General features: G+C 35.6%; 1 protein-coding gene across 1 annotated transcript in view; it reads left to right on the top strand.

The window, feature by feature from the left end:
* Nucleotides 1-18,019, top strand: part of LOC149770046 (uncharacterized) — a gene marked incomplete at its 3' end in the record, with an annotated part of 60,092 nt that extends 42,073 nt beyond the window's left edge. The window contains exons 3-6 of the mRNA XM_089949481.1: nt 563-853; nt 9,619-10,111; nt 13,531-13,704; nt 17,738-18,019. Of these exons, the coding sequence (XP_089805607.1) occupies nt 563-853; nt 9,619-10,111; nt 13,531-13,704; nt 17,738-18,019 (1,240 nt within the window). The remainder of the gene's footprint in view (nt 1-562; nt 854-9,618; nt 10,112-13,530; nt 13,705-17,737) is intronic.
* Between the last annotated feature and the right edge of the window lie 210 nt (nt 18,020-18,229).

Genomic DNA, 18,229 nt, shown 5'->3' with positions numbered 1-18,229 from the left:
TGCATCTTTTGGAAAGTCATTATTTACACACCCTGACATATGGCAAACTTAATATTAAAATACTTACACAGTTTTGGAAGTCAATCTAAAGGTGTGATCCAGTTCCAACTGGATTGAATGATGTATACTCTGATGTCACAATGAAAGCTATGTATGTTGAAAAAAGTTCGTGCTATTCTATATTGTCATGATGAGACGTGACATGCTCTTTCTTAACCGTGTTTAGTATGTATGTTTGATTTGGATTTTTATGTAGCTTTAACAATTTTCCAATCATATCGCTATGATGTCTACAGTGTGGCAGTTTATAATGATGTCTAGCACTGGGACATCATGCCACAGACATGTTGGATGATGTCCCACCCAGTCACATTATCCTAACACCTGGCTGATCAGTTGCTTCTTTTACTTGGTTTAAGACTGAAGAGTTGTAGCAATAGAATCAGTTCAAAATTATATTTACCTATAAAAGTTACTTTTAAGCTTTGACAGCGGTGACTGAGAATTTAAATGGTACATTAATTGAACAATTTATCTTAAACAATTCAGTTTTAATTCACAGGCAGAGGATGATGATGAGATGGTTGACCAGGGTAGTGGACAGGCAACAACCATGCCAGATTCCGATGAAAGAGTTGAACTCAGAACAGGCCCTCCATCCGTGCAGACCAGTGCCTCTTCAGATCCCATCAATACATGCGTGCCTACAAGACAACAGTATTCTTACCCACCCAACACAGTGAACCTGCAACAGGGTGGTTATAATCCAGCAATGCATCAGTATTCTTTGGGATACGAGCAGCCACCCATGGATTCACGAGGAATGAACACAAGTCAGCAGAAAAATGAAAATGTATGTTCAACATATTTTACATGTAGTAAAGAAGTGTCCTTTATTATTTCCCTTTATTTGTCTTGTGCAAACGCAAAATCTGTGTTTTCACCTGCAAGGTTATGTGTACAAAATGCATGTATAGTGGTTCATTTCTGCTTTTAAATAAATTTCTTTACCAGTTGATAGTAATTATTGCTTCTCAAACTTATTTTCAAAAAGCACTCAAACCTACAGAATGCATAAGTATCTTAACTTAGAAATGTTTTGCTTTTTGAGAACATGATGAGAATGGCTGCTACTGAAAATTGGTAGGATGTCAGTTCAATAAAACAACTTCAAACCTGCTAACTCACCTGATATTCAAATAGCCACTTATAAAGTAACAATAATGTCTACCTTTTGAAATGTAGTATTGCTCATATTATTATTTCTATTTTACTGACATTCAAGTGCTATCGAAAGATTAGATATAAGGAAGGTTGTTTAAAAAAATGGTATAGGATGAGTTATTATATCAAAGTCAACCAAAGCTCTAATGTAATCAATTAATATATCCAGATACAAATGAATTAGTAAACGTGAGATGCTGCCTTCTTTGCCTTTAATCTGTCATCTTTAGGTCTTATTGTGTTTGTTGACAAAATTACTCCAACATTCATTCTATCTTTGGTCTGAATCTCCTCTACCCTTAATTCCTGCCATGTTTATGCAAGACCTCTAAAAATTGTCATTTACGTGTGTTTTCACTGTTTTCAATGCTGCTTTATGCAAAGGGGGTTCATTAAATACTAAAAGTAGACAAAGAAAATGTAATGGACTTGATAGGTATATTAACATAGGTAAATATTCAAATTATATCTGAATACATAACAGATATTTAAATAGGAACTCATGGAATTTATTTCAGTTCTGGGTTAATTTCGTTGTGTTGAATTTGAATTTATAGTTTAACCAAGATACTAAACACAGTGATTCTTGGGAGTTCTAAAATATCATTCTAATTATGAATCAATAAGAGTGGAGAACATATTAATCTGCCAGTAGCAATTTAGCATATATATACTGTATGTACAGTATTTTCTCCAGTCTGTACCCTTATGCCATTTAGCACAGTAAATTTCAATGGGCACATTAATATTTGGCAATAATAAATTGTTCACAAAACAACTGTCGATATTATTTGCAGTTCTGTGTCTTAATTATATGGCAGGTCTAGTAAGTCATCAAGAGCAATGATTTTATCATTGAGTTTTGCGGCAAAATTCTTCTTGATCAGAAGGACCTCATACTTTGATATAGCTTTAAGTGATGAAATTTTTCATTTTCACATGAACTACTCAAGTCAATGAATTTAGCATTGATTAATAGTTTGATATTTTACAATGTGAATGAGGTTTTCAGGAAATGACTGATTTTAAATTAATGAAGATGACAGCGATACACAGTGCCTCAGCATCTGACACCATTATCAGGAGCAATAATGTAGATAACCATATGTAATTAATGCAATAATGGATTCATCATTCTGATGACCCAAAATAAATATTTGTTATTACATGTATATATTTTAAGTGTGAAATACTGAAACTTAATTTTCCATCTGTTTGGTATTCCTATAATTTCACTTGTGAAAAATACATCTTTATATTTCTTTTTCAAATACATTATCCAATCATAATACCTTAGGAGACCTGCTACTACTGAAAAAGCCAGCCCTATATTAAAACTTTTTAGCTAAAATGCTGAACGTTATCTGCCCCCATACGCGAAAGTTAGATAGTGTGACCTCCCCTTGATACAACGATTGGCACCAAAACCAGTGAATTCTTCAGTCACTATTTATGATCTATCTGAATAACATGCATGCTCTCTACAGGCAGAGAGGCCGTGCGAAATCCACACAAGCAGTTTTCTACATTATAACAAGTTGGAGGAGCTATATCTTCGAAGGGAAGTATATCTATAAATTTCCAATTTTTCTAACTTTCATAGATGACAAAGTTTCTGATTTTTCATTGTCATCACTCTACCGTCTTTACGCACTTGGCCATCCTTGGAACATACCTGCATGGGTTGCGATGACATCCATTCATTTTGCTATAACCGTATTAATAAGTGCAGGTATGGTGTTTGATAATTAGAAAACTCATTTATTACTGCTGTATAATTTCCACTACATCTAGATACATGCAGGTAAATTTTCTATATTTTCTAGTCTTATCGTCCATAGTTATATACTTGACACTTTACTAATTTTATCTGTGTAGAACATCTTTGGGCCTTTCCTACAAGTAACATTGTAATTGATCCTCTTTGTAAGTATCAATAATGATGCTTCAGTTCCTTTTTATGTATAGGTATGGTCTTTACTATAGAAAACTCATTTATATTACTTTATACCTTCCATGGTGGTCAGATACATACAGTTAAGTTTTCTATTCATGGTTTACTCATAGTATCCACTTCATAATATAAGCAATTGCTGTAGTAATTTTACCTGTATACAGGTTTGACCATACAAGTTTGTGAAATTTCAGGTGGTGTTTCATTTTCGTGAAGGTTCATGAAATCTGACTCTGTTGAAAGGTTTGTGAAAGTTTGTGAATTTGGTGGAAATGGAGCCCAGGTTGGTTTTTTGTATTTTTTTTGTAAAAAAAAAAAGCCCTTTTGTTTTTAAAATATCAGAGTTTGTTGATCAGTTTGACAGTACCTACCATTTGTTGAATGAAGCAAAGGAAAGTAACTCTTGAACCAAACGTTTGTAGGATTGCGTATGTTCGATCCATCTTCATGCTGCCTTTTTCAGCAAGTATTTTGTCACTGTCCTCAGATTTATTGGACTGTTATTAGTAGTACAGAATTGATACATAGATGTATAATTTGACAGTCTGTTAAATCTTCTGGACTTGTATCACACAAGCAGTGTCTGGAAAGTGCTCTTTCAAGCTGAATGGCTTGAAAAGTCAGACTTCAAATCATGGTTAGAGAAAGATCACCATGGAAATGAATACAAAACATCTTACTCTGTTGTAAGAAAGCTTTGAAGTAGCTGGAGAGTCAAGGAAAGGCAAAAGACAAAAGGATTTACAGTCGCAGACAGCAGTGCCACTTTCAAGCTTCTTTAGCAAAATTACCACCTATTTGGACTCAACAAAAGTAATTCATCTGTTGCGACAACTTCATCAGGTGGTTAGACAGTTGATGCCAGCTAACATCAATGAACATAATGTGAAGGTGGTGTTATGAAAGCCAAAATCGTATGGACTTTAAGCATTGAGGATAATCATTACACTTTCAAATCATGCGATGAAAACAGCTTGATATTCCCTGACGGTCAAATAGCTTCACAGTATTCATGTGAGGAAAGAAAGGTTGTATATTTAGCTGTCTTCATCATTGCACTACACATTAAATTCAAATTATCAACAAAACTAAAAAGTTCATATGTTCTTCTTTTGAGGAGTCTTTAAATGGAAGCTTGCAATAAGAACATAAACATTCAGCTTTATGAAGACAACAAAGTAACAACACATTATTTGATTCTAATTAAGTTCCCTTGTCACTATTAGATCTTACCATGATGCATGAAGACTCAACTTTAGAGGGTTGGACCAAAGAAGTTTACCACACATTCCCAGCGGAGTTTTGTCCTCCTTATTTCTCTGCAACACCCATCAGATCTACAGGTCCAACATCAGGTGATCATTGACCAAGGAAGAATCTACTTTCATTTGCTTTCACAGTCTGACATAGGATTTTGGGCTGCTTACATTGTTAGTTGCAAGTCCAAAGTATCTGCGGACACTTTTTCTAGTAGACTGGTCGGTGGTTCTACAAGTACCACACACCAGCTTTCCATTTGGGTACCCAGGAATTTATTCAAAACATCATGACCTTGGGATCAACATTGGGTCTCCACCTTAACCTCAACAGACATGCATGGCAGCCTGTTTATATGATGATCCACTTCTTAAAGAGTCCAGACATGCTATGGTCATGGCAATAAGAGCAGCTGTTAACTTACAACTGATGGAATGAGATAAAATGCCTTCTACCTCCACCTTTTTCAAGCTACACTTGCAACCGTAATCATGTAATCTCCTCTTTTATGATCAGGTCGACAGGATTTGCAAACTTGCCAACAAGCATACTTTCTTTCCCTCCCTCAAAGTCTCAGCTACAACGACAGGATTTGCAACACAATCAACAAACATAATTGCCAGAAAATTGATATATTCCCTCGTCTGCATTAAGATACCATGACGCAGGTGTTTCAACCCAGACCATAGTTCCTGAACCTGCGCATCTAGAATCTTATTTAAATACACCCTAAGGAACAAACAGTTACACAGTGGAGGAGGAATCCCTCAAGCCTTCCATTGATTTATTTATCGTGTGCAGTGCATGCCCAGCCATTTAACAGCACCATTATCAGCAAAAGGTGCAGAGCCTGCAGTCCACCGGGGAACTTTGTCAGTGGGTAGTTGTTCACAATGTGTGACATGGTCTGCAGAGCTCCACACCTGACATATGGAGTCCTTTTCCAGTTGGGTTATCTAAAAGCTGTCTGACACATATGGGACTGGAGATGGTCTTTGCGGGGTAACAGGATGTATCTCCCTCTACCTCTTTTCTATTCACCTCATGCATTATGATATGATCAGGTAACATATTTGTGTGTGTGTGTGTGTGTGTGTTAGCTTTAAAAATTTTAAAGTTATATCGCTATGATGTCTGCAGTGTGGCAGTTTTGCAGAAATGTAGCATGATGTCCCACCCAGTTACAGTATCCTGAAACCAGGCCAACCAGTCCTAACACTAACCTCTTAATGCTAAGCGCCAAGTGAGGCAGCTGTTAGTACCATTTTTGTAAGTCTTTGGTATGACTTGGCTGGGGATCAAACCCATGAGTTAAATATGCTTCTTCAATAATACATACCTGTACACCCTCCCATCACCTCCACAGGTACATCCATATAGAGAGCATGCCCTCCGCTCCATTAGTAACTGATAATTTCAGAGTTTGGTGCCAATTCCAGTATCAAGGGGAGCTCATTCTAACTAGCTTTGAAAATTTGGTAGATTTTCTGTTTGCCAAGTTAATTACTGCAGTTGACCCCATGATTGCTGTTATCAAAATTATTTGACCAACTTTTGTCACACACACACACATACAAGCACATAAACACATACATACATACATACATACATACATACATACATACATACATACATATGTAAAACAAACATTCAAACGCAAATGCAAACAAGAAGTACAATAGAGACAATACAATGTAAACTTCACACAATTCCTACACAATGCAGATATCATCCATAATTATTTACAATCCTTACCAGGACTTAGACTTCTCCACAATCTCCACAAATTTATGATACTACACTCTAAAAACATGGCAAGACAACATATACAACAGATATAACATTTATGCTCAAAATATAACAGTGGCTACACCATTACCTTACAAGCCAATCTGGTATTCAACAATTTATTTTGTTTGAATGGGTTTGAGTCTTGGGCTCCACCAATATGAGTATGTCAGAAAGCTGGCTAAGCTCTCCTGTGGGTTGGTGGTTCTTCCCAGGGTTTTCATGAGTTCTCCACCAGTTACACTGGTCACCATGTAAAGCTTATCATGTGCCCAAAACAACTGTTACAACATATTGGTTTGATTCTTTATATTTGTTAATTAGTTTAGTTAAAGCTGGCACCAGAAATACCTGTCATGTGCTGTATAGTAAATGCCCATTTCTACAACTGTCCAGTAAGAAGACATAATACTAAATCATGGCTAGCAGTGTGTCAAGTCAAAGATAAAAGAATTACCAATACTATGTATTTATGTGTTGACAAAAGATAAATATAGCACATTTTGCCAACCTTTAAGTTTTGATGAGGGCATTCCATTTCATTTTTGGGACCTTATTATTGTTTTTCTTTAGAACTGTATAATAATATACACTCTGCTGATGAAACCACAGATGTGATGGGCAAGACACGGTCACCAGAATGTTAAAAGAATTGCTACCAAAGTAGATAATAATAATAATGAGGACTTTGTATAGTGCCTAATCTTTAGAAGCTCTAAGCACTTTACAACATTAGACAACACCTATAACATAAAAAACATATATAATGATATGATTACAAAAAACAAACACCATGAAATTAGAAAACATAAAAAACATGCTGAAAATATTTAAGTTACGAAACATTAATAGGTCTTTAAGTTTGTTCTTGCAGTCAAAATAAGTGAGATTTAAGAGCACTCTTGAAGGGGATCACTGTCTTTGTATCTAAGTTCAGTGGGCAATTCATTGCACATTGCTGGGCCTTGGTATGCAAAAGAATGTTGTCCATATGACTTTGTTTTCATAGTGGGAATAATGAGTATACGATTGTCAGAAGAGGAGCGTAAGTATCTTGCTGGTGTGTACACATGGGTGAGGTCGGATAGGTATGTTGGACTGGAGTCTGTCAGTGAAACGCAGCACAGAGAACAAATTTTGTGTTAGATTCTGGATCGAGTGGATAGCCAGTGTAGGGTACAGAGCAGTGGGGATGTGTGCTCAGATCGTGGTACTCTAAGTATGATCCGAGCAGCTGTGTTTTTAACTTTTTGAAGCTTCTGGAGTAGATATTGAGATGAACCAGACAGAACTGAGTTATTTTAGTCCAGTCTTGAAAGTACTAATGAACACACAAGTGTTTTAGTGGCATCAACTGAAAGATATTTGCGAATGGAGCTGTTGCATCTCAGCTCAAGATATGCAACCTTGCATATGTTCATGACATGTTGGTGCAATGTGAGAGTACTGTCCAGAGTAACACCTAGGTTTCGTACTGATTGTGTGAATTTAATGTTGGCATTGCTGATATTTATTGTTTGAGGTAAAGGATGTGAATGAGAAAGTCTTTGTGTTGTAATCAGTATGGCCTCAGTTTTATCATCATTCATCTGCAGCTTGTTACATGTCATCCATGATTTTACATCAGAAATGCACCTCTCTACACCTTGGATGGTATCATCAACTTCAGTTGAGTGGATAGATTTGTATATTTGGGTGTCATCAGCATACAATTGGTGAGACACTGGATGATGATCTATGACACTTGAGAGTGGCTGAGTGTATAGAATGAAGAGAACAGGCCCAAGAACAGACCCCTATCGAACACCATAACATATATTAACTGGGCCGGAGACTCCATTTGCAGACACAATTTGTGTCCTATTAACCAAGTAGGACTTGAACCACAGTAAGGCTGTATCATGAATGCCAAGTACATGCTGGAGACGGTGAAGTAATATATCATGGTCTATTGTGTCAAATGCTGCAGACAAATCAAGGAGGATGAGGACTGTAATCTTTCCACTATCCAAAGCATAGAGAATGTCATTAACTATTTTTAGAAGAGTAGTTTCAGTACTGTGGCAAGGGCGATATGCAGATTGTACATTGCTAAAAAGACTGTTTGCATTCAGATGAGATACAAGCTGGGATAGAACAACCTTTTCTAAGATTTTTGATATGAATGGGAGATTAGAAACTGGGCAATAGTTCTTTAAATCATTATGGTCTAGTGTTGGTTTCTTCAGCAGAGGCTTTACAATGGCAGTTTTGAAAAATGATGAGAGAGAGGTATTAATAACATCAGTTAGTGAAGGCAATACTGGATCTAAGCACTCAAGCAGCAGTGATGTTGGAATTGGATCAAGTTCACATGACCTTGGTGCACTCTTCATCAGGATTGTACATACGAAATCCATAGAGACAGGTTCAAATGCTGCTAATGGTTGCTGCTCAAATTCTGTACCCCAACTGTATGGTGACAATGAGTCAATTGAAATTCTGGTGACAAGCTTATCTCTAATGGTTTGTACTTTGTTATGGAAGAAATTTGCAAACTTGTCCGGAAGGTCGACTAGAGAGAAGGTAGTTGGAAGAGGTGTACATTTGTTCCTTGACATTAGCTTGTTAGTAATCTTGAAGAGCTCTTTGCAGCTGGAACTTTCCATGATCTTAGTACTGTAGTGGGCTGATTTCGCTGCATGGACTGTATTTGTGACATTCTTCTTAGTGGCTTCATAGATTTGCTTATGAATAGTGAGTCTGGTGGAAAGCCAAAGCCTCTCAGCTTTATGGCGGTCTCTTTTAGCAGTGTGAAGCTGGTCCCTAACACTGCTATACCATGGAGAACATTTTTGAATTGATCCTCTGCACTTGGGAGCTGGGGCATGTTTGTCGAGCAATGAATGTAGGCAGTTATCAAGTTGTTCTGCTGTAGTTGTAAGCAAGTTGTTAGGTTTGCTTGGATGACATGCATTACTTTGGTTCTATTTATCATATGGAGGTTTCTCTTAGTAGCATATAGGTGAAGGGTTAAGCACTGATACGTCAAGATGGCAAATAATGCAGAGGTGATCTGATGCAAGTTCATGGGATACCAGGCAGGATTGTAGAATGTATTTGGGTATTAATTTAGGCAGATGTAATCCTAGCAAGCAATCTTAGACTCACATTGCCTTCTTGATATTTTAATTGATGCCAAAGTGATTGCCATGTCTGCCTTTTAATGTTAATTACATTTAAGGAATGCAGGCATATGATGTCTTAATTGTTATGTAAGCCAAAGTTACATGTACTTTGCATCAAAGAATCAAACATATCTGCATATGAACCATTAAGATTTTGCTTTGTCCATTCCCTTGCAGAAGGATATACCATTTACATGTCAGCACATTTTGCCTCATTTTCTATTTCAGCCTGCGCCTCAATTCCAACAAAGTGCATATTATGGCTTTCAACAACATGTGCCTTCATTCATGCCTCAAGGAGCAGGAATTCCATATAGTCAACATCCTCACCAGCACCCAGATCAGTTTTATGTTGGACCAGGTCAACAACCATTTCCACCACATGGGCATCCACCTTATTTTGCACCACCATTTCCAGGTTATCCACCAAACTACCCTGGAAGCCCATATCAGCAGGGTGGCAGTTACTATCAACCATATAAGCAGGTTTCTCGCTTGGACCAGTCCCAGAATCCAAATGATGAGTCTGTGAGTCCCTCACAGCATAAATCACCAAGCCAGTCTGCAGCAAGAACCAAGCACCAGGATAATGCAGATGAAGCACAATTAAGAAAGGAAAGTGTATTACAGGAACAGCCTTATGTCCAGCAACAAAGAAAGCAGGACACTTCCAGCACTAGAAAGGATGATGAAAAGAAGCAGTATAAGGAGGAGGAAAGTGGTAAGTTTGGGATTGTTTTTTGTTAACACTTCATCAGTTAGAAGTGAGACACAGCCATTGCTTTTCTGGTTGCTTCAGCATTTTTGTTCTCACAGTGGGCAGTTTATAATGGCTTTGGTGAAAGTGTTTTATTAGCATATATTTTCTAAATCCCTTTATAGAGTCATATCATAGTTTACATAAATCATGAAGAAGCTAATTCAATTCATTCTGTGACATACTTTCTTACCTTCTCTGACCATGGGGTTAATTAAGGTCACAATCATAGAAAATTTGCATTCATTTACAGTTTTGATTAAGGTTTCTTTTTCATTTGTTTATATTTCCAAGATTGATTTTGTTCTTACTTGGAATGAATCATTAATTTGTTAAGACAATTTACTCTGCTTGTGTCTTGAACTTAAGGTCAAGGTCACAGTCATAAGAAATTTTTGTTACGATTTTGGTTGAAGATTGTTTATTTTCTTAATGTCTTAGACCCCCTTGAAATTTGTTTTTAATTTTTAAACTTTGTATGAATCACAATGAAGCAAACACAGTTGATTCCATGACACGCTTGTATCTCCGATACTGCAGTCAATGTTGCTGTCATTAGCTTCTGTCATTAAGCTACTGGTTAAGATTTTTCATTTGCTTATATTTCATAAACCCCTTTTGAAGCTAAGACAGATCTACACTAAGACAGATCTTTTTGTGATCATGCTCACACAAACTATTGACCATTTTACAGCTATGCTTGGATCATCAGCTCAGCATGGCCTTGCTTAACAAGTTGATTTGGGTTGCAAACATAAGTGCAGTGCTTTGATTTAGGATTTTAATGTTATTTCATAATTACAATATTCTTGGTCCCAGCCAACTACCTTTCTATTGCTTCTACAAAGCGAGATATTGGCATATGGTCATGCACAAGCTTTAACATCTGTCCCAAAAATATGGAAAGCTGCAAAAGTAACTCCTATTCACAAATCTGGTTCTTAGGATGATGCTGATATCCACCGTCCAATCTCAATACTACAAACTTATCAAATTAATTGAAAAACATGTCCATGACTCATTCATGTCATATTTAACCAAACACTTGCTGTTACACCCTAATCAATCAGGCTTTAGACAGAACTGTTCATGTGAGACTGCCCTGATCTCCCTAACTGATAAATGGCTTCAAGCACTTGACCAAGGTAGAATAATAGGATCTGTATTTATAGATTTCAGGAAAGCTTTTGACATGGTGGATCATGAAATCCTTTTGAAGAAACTGAAATCTACCAATGTTATGAAAGCACAGTTAGATGGTTTACTTCATACTTAAGTGAGAGAAAACATGTTTATATCAATAATGTTCTGTCTGAACTTGGAACAATTAGATATGGAGTGACACAAGGCTCAATTATAGGTCCATTACTATTTATTTTATTTATTAATGACCTACTACTTTTACTAAGGGACTCAATATCATCCTCAGATCTCTATGCAGATGACACAGTATTGTCAGACATCCAAAACACAAAGCATGAATTCAAAATTTCTTTACAGAATGCCCTAAACAAGCTGAACAACTGGTGCACATGCAATGGCATGGTGGAAAATACTGGTAAAACTAAAATATTACTTTACTCAACTTGGCAAAAAAGGACAAATCTTGATAGTGATGAACTATGTCTGACATGGAAGGACAAAAATTTGCAAATGGTCTGTCATGATAGACTACTTGGTGTTTTGGTAGATAATAACCTATCATGGACTGAACATATCAAATATATCAGTAAAAAGGTCAATTCAAGTTTATGGCTTCTCAGTAGAATAAAACTATACCTTCCTGAAAGGCACAGAAAACTATTTTATATCACTTATATACAACCCTATTTAGACTACTGTAATACAGTACAGGGTAATTCAAATGTTAAAAACATAGCAAAGCTGGCACATCTTCAAAAAAGAGCATTTGGAATAATATCAATCCAGAAAGAAAGCAAGGAAAATTTAGCTGGTAAGTTTAAAATATTACCTATTAAGGACTGAATCCAGTCGAGAAAAGCCAAATTAATGTACAGGATATCCAGTAACAGTGCTTCTGAATATTTACAATTACTATTCCAGTATAGGCTATCTGGCAACACTCCCCACAATGTCTACCAAACAGTATAAAATTCCCAAACCAAATAAGGAATTATTTAAAAAACGTTTCCAATACTCTGGAACTTTGCACTGGAATAGTATTCCAGTTGAGATTAGATATGCCCACTATATTTCCCTCTTCCAATCCCAATATATCCAGTGGCTTCAGAGATGCAGCAAAGTAAATAAATTGCTTTCTATGAGGGTCTCAAGATTGATTAGTTCTTAGCTAATTGTGTTACCCTCTTTAAATAAGGTCATTATTATAACACTGCCATTGCTGACATCATTATTTGTGTAACTTGCTTTTTTTGTCCCAAAAATGCAGGATAAAATGGATCCAAACCCATTGGTCTAGTTTTATTTTTTTCAACTATCAGTAGTAGATGATGAAGAGATTAATAATACAATATTTCGGGGTGAAATGATACACCTGTGCCATGTATTGATATGTATTGTGTCATACAACATGTGATATTATGCATTATCGATATACATGTATATATCAAATTGAAAGGTGTTGTCATCTATAAAAGGACTGTCATTGGTAGGATGGTGCCATTTCAGATGTGTCAAAATAGTGGTCATATTTGCAGAATGCAGACAGACCTAACCCTATCATTGGCAAAAAATATATTTCCAAAAATACTTCCTGCTTGTCACCTTTAATTAAGACTCTTTGGTTATTTAAGGGTGCTCCATTTTATTGAATGCAGGGGTCATCTTGGTTTTCATGCCCCTTCATGTCTTCACTTAAATTTGGAAGTCATTACAGTATTATTTTCATGAAAAATTGCTTTTTAGTGAAATTATGGAGAAAAGCTTGCTTTCCATTGCTTCATTCTTGAAAAATATGTTAAATTGGAGAAGATTTATTGCCACAAATTTTGCCATAAAAGAAGATGCTAAAGTAGCAGCTTTTTATCTCAGCAGGGATTTTGTTTTCTTGGTGACTCTGCATTTTGTTTCAAACACTCTAACCGATTTTTCAGTTGGATGAGATTTCGAGCTAATACAGAAAATCTCAAAGTAATCCAACTGCTTTAAACATAAAATGGTGAGATGGCTTATTCTGTTTATCTAAATCTCAGTCAACCCATCCATATACTTATCTCTCTCTTTCCCTATTTTAATTCATTCATTATTTCTTCTGCAAGTCCATCTCTGCCTCTGCTTCATCAATTCTTTCCAGTCCACATACATGACTTTTTCTTGTCTAATAAAGAATACTTAAATAAATACAACATTTTTTTATTGTTTCTTGGAGAGATCCTAATACATTGGTTTGACTATAATTTCAGTTTTGTCAGCAAAATCAAGAAAATTGAAAGTGGCCAATGTACCACATGGAGTCGGAGATGATGCCCTAGAAATGTTTTTTGAAAATGAAAAAAGGTCTGGAGGTGGAGCAGTTAAAGATCTGGACTTTGATCCAGATTCATCAACAGCAATTATTGAATTTGAAGATCCTTCAGGTAGGAATAGAGATGAAAATAAACTGTCAGAAATTTGTAATTATTTGGAAATGATGAAGCCCTCATTGTTTTAAATATCTTTTGTTTTAGTGGAGAGGGGGTGCAATTTCAGAGACATTTGATAAACCCCATGTAATTTTTGTCACTTGATTCTTGCCAGGGACTGTCCCAAACATTGTGAACTTATTGGCATTTCAAGCCATATGGAAGTTCATGATGTAAACAAGCAGGCATACTGCTCACTGCCCTTTTGTTGGTTTCTAGAACAGTCCATTTCAGTAAAACCTGTCTGCATCCAATATGCGCAGTGTCTAGTATGAATATTTCTAAAAAATATCTGAACAAAAAAAATGAAGAACTTGTGTATGCATGTGTTTAAAGATATATAACTCCCAAAATGTTACAAAATTATTGAGATAATAATTTTTGTGAAATACATCACATCTGTTGCTTGAAAACATTAACTCATCCATGCAAATATGGTGGCCATGTTACTAAAGAAATGATTGATTCGAAACACCAATAACTTGACATTGTTTGAGATCCATGGAGAAAAATCAGTTTAGAACTTATAAATTGATGAGTGAAATGACTATGTTTTATGCATTTGTTTTATATCCTTGATGCTTTTTGTTTTTAAAATTGGTGGGGGGTACAGAAAAACAGGAGGGTGTGAAAATACTGTAGTTAGATGTCAGCCATGGGAGCAATCTCAGGTCCACTTGGTCCTCTTGTTTAATATTTGGGGGCATATACCTTTTACAAACACAAATCTGGTTATACTTTATGTTTCCATAGAAACATAATGAATCATAAGTGGTATGTATATTGAGAGTGTTGGATCATAGGGTTCTAGAAGAAGTAGTATAAAAACTGAGAGCACTGGATGTTTGGGTATTTTCAGTAAGAGATCACCATATCTGATGCACTGTTGTTTGTACAAAACTGAAATAAGCTAGGAGTGAGGGAATATGCCATCTTTTGAATGATTCTTTTTTTTATAGGTTTCAGTTAAATTTTCTAAGAATTTTCATCTCAACAAGATGAATGATGAGCATGTATGACAGATTAAAGTCCTTTAACATCTTATTATAAGTAATGCTAATTTACAACTCTTGTTTCCTAGGCCCTAGGCAAGATAGAGTGGGTTTCATTACACTTAAGACACCCTCTGGAGGTGGCCAATGGAGCTAATATTTCATGTGTCACTGACTTTTCTTCAATTTCATGTGTTAAGTTTATTTCTCAAGCTGTGTTCATGAAAGGGTAATCAAACTAGATAATTGTATTTCTCTTTCTTAATTATATACCCTGATAACAAAAGTTCATTTAGAACATGATAAGTACTGCACTCTCATCACAAAAGTAGTTCACTCTGACCCATATTTCACACTTAAACATGTTCAATGAAGTAGGCTAAATTTTGGGTTTTAAAATTTATTTCTCAAGCACCATTCATGCTAAATTCATGAAAAGTTGAGGATTGCATGCATCTATGTATGCGTCTATGTTAGTATCATAACCTTGGTACAAACAAAGGTAAATGTGACCTACATTTAAGATTTTACTGACTTAGGTTAAGTTTCATCATTTAGCACATACGTTTCTGTGCACCTAGCATACATAATATTTTACTTTAGAATCATTAAACTTGGATACGGTTTGCATCTTGATAAGTACAACACTTTTATCACAAAAGTAGGTCATTTTGATCAATATTTTATGTTTCACTGACTTCAGTTTGATTTTCTGTTTTAAGTTCATTTCTCAAGCAGTGTACATGCTAGAATCATTAAACTAGATGACTGTATGCATCACTTTTAACAGAAGAAGTCCATGTGACCTACATGTCACATTTTAGTGGCTTAGGTAACATTTTTGCATTTAGTTCATGATCACACAAGGCTTTGTGCTTTATGTATACATATTGTCATGCCTATCATCATGAAGCTTGGTGAAGAGATGCATCTTGATTTGTACTATACCCACATTAAAAGGAAGTTCACTAAGTGATTTCTGCAGTATTTTTGCACAGATGGGGTATTATCATTCTAGCACTTTTGTAAAGATGAATTTTCACATTTTAAGGGGCAGTGTGAACTCAGGGCTCAAGAAATTGTTCATCCTTGGGATGAGTGAGATGCAATAGTTACTCAACCTTTCCACATTATACTCAGCATAAGTACACTTCTCCATTACTCTACTTACATTTTTATTCAAGAATCATGGGTACCTGATACATGTTTGATCCTGAAATGGGTAAAAGGCGTACAAATATTATGTTCCAATACGTGGACCATTATATAAACATATGACATGAGAATAGGTTTATAACTCAAGAAATTGCAGTTTTACAAATAGCCCTTAATTTCTGAGTGGTATTCTTGTTTACAGTGTTGCCTCTTTGTATTCTCAGCATCAATTTACTCTTGATAAAGTTTTCTTTCAATGAGCTGTCACTTATTTTAATAAGTTAGGAGTGGCAGTTAAACAACAAAAATGGCTTTTTGTCTGGTCAGATATTGTTACACCTGCCCCAGATCACCAACATTTTCAATGCCATGCAAAGGCAAAGACACCAGCTGATGTTTATACAAGTATGTAATTACTATTCATAAGAAAAATCTCAGTAACTTGCATTTGATTAAGTGTCTCAACTTCCACCAACTTGGTCAAATCTCCATTCTAGAAAGCTACTCAAGGGTGCCATAAAAGGGAACATGGCTTATTGACCAAAACAATTTAATATTTGTAGGACATGACTCCCAATAAAATTTCAGCCAATCAGCTATTGTTTTAATATTATATGCATTTTATGCATTATAAATAGATTACAACAGCATGTATTATGTGAAAGTTGGTGAGAATGGGATGTGACTCTTAAACCATTTAATTTATTGTAAATTGGCAACATTTCCCATTGAAAGTAACTTGATCCTTAAAAATATATCTACCCTTGCCTTTTCTTTGGCATGACAATATATAAAAGTTCCAGGCTTGAAAATGCCAGTGACCTGGGCAAGTGTAACATTGCCTCACCCAATGAAAAGTCACAAAAATAGTCTGGTATTTGCTGTCTTTTAACATCTCAGTGGTCTAGCTCATTGAAAGGGAAACTTTCCAAGCATCAAAATGACATCTAGATTACTGAAAAGTGTCAATAAAAATGCAAATACCATTAAGATGTGAAACCGCAACATAATATGTTCATAATTTTTACCAATTTTATTATCAAACTTATATTGGGTACCTGTGTAAAAAAAGAAGTCAGCTTTCTTTGTGATGTATTCGAGACTCACTACTAGTCAGCAAATTAAATACAAGTTATTCGTAATAGAAACACGCTATATGTTCTGCAATGCCGAATTTCAATGTTTGTTAAGGATAGAAATTGTATTCAGATCTCCATCTGCTTGGACAATTGTGTAGCAAAGTTTTATTTGGCCCAGTAAATTGTTACCCAATATGGACAGTAATATGGACAAGATTATTAAAGGTTTTTGTGAACCCCGTAACTGTATCAATAAATTAACCATATAGTATGTTTTGACAGATATATGTGTGACATTGCCATGGAATACCAAATACTGCAAGCCTGCCATTGTATTACTTTGCCAAGCGCAGTCAGTTAAATGCTTTTATCATGTAGTGAATCAAAGAAAGTGTCACATCGCTCAGTTGCAAAAGTCATAAAGTAAATGATTGATTATGATGGTTGATCTTGAAGTCAAGCATTGACACAAAGAGATAGAACTTTGCTAACAGTAATTCAATTTTAAGGTTTCGTTATGCTGCTGGCAAATTGCTTATGTGTGATGTTTGCATGCTTGCTTATTTTAATTGGTTCATTAAATTTGGTTGGGATTTGCAAAAATGCATGTTCTGGAGAAAACACTGGTTAGATGTGATGTAGTCAATGCTACAGTGTATTAACATTATTTTTGGCTATTTGAGTATATACATTTTAAATGTTCCTTTGTCTTGCAATTTTTCTATTTTTGCAGACTTGACATTTTCTTTTTTAAATGTTTAGTTATCGATAGGGTGCTGCAGAAGCTGCCTTTAGCCATTCAAGGAAAGCAGCTGAAAATTGAAGTTTACAAAGAGGTTGATGAATCTGAAAAAGTGGTTGAGGATGAAGAGGAGCACAATGACCTACCAAAGACAACAGTCGAAGTTAGAGGCTTTTCTAAAGATACTTCAGCAGATGCTTTAGAAATGTACTTTGAGAACAAGAAGCGGTCAGGTGGAGGTCCGATCAGTAACATAGAATGGAAGGATGAAGTAGCTTTGATCACATTTGAAAGTGAGGCTGGTATGTCAGACCATTTTTAATGAGGGTTTACTGTTTGTTTGCTTGTCTGTATCTATGTTCTATCTGTATGCATTTCACAGAGTAATATCAAATTTTTTTCACAACAGTATGTCATTTTCACTTGGTCAGTTATGTCAAACATTTGAACTCTTCTGTGATTATTAAATATGCTAAAGAGGATTTAGGGCTATACTCCATGTGTGTGAATGC

This window comes from Sinohyriopsis cumingii, unplaced genomic scaffold (genome assembly GCF_028554795.1).
Source record: "Sinohyriopsis cumingii isolate HCF-2022 unplaced genomic scaffold, ASM2855479v2 utg002810l, whole genome shotgun sequence".
Classification (NCBI taxonomy): domain Eukaryota; kingdom Metazoa; phylum Mollusca; class Bivalvia; order Unionida; family Unionidae; genus Sinohyriopsis; species Sinohyriopsis cumingii.
Note: the sequence above shows the minus strand (reverse complement) of the source record. Positions and strands in the feature narration are given on the sequence as shown.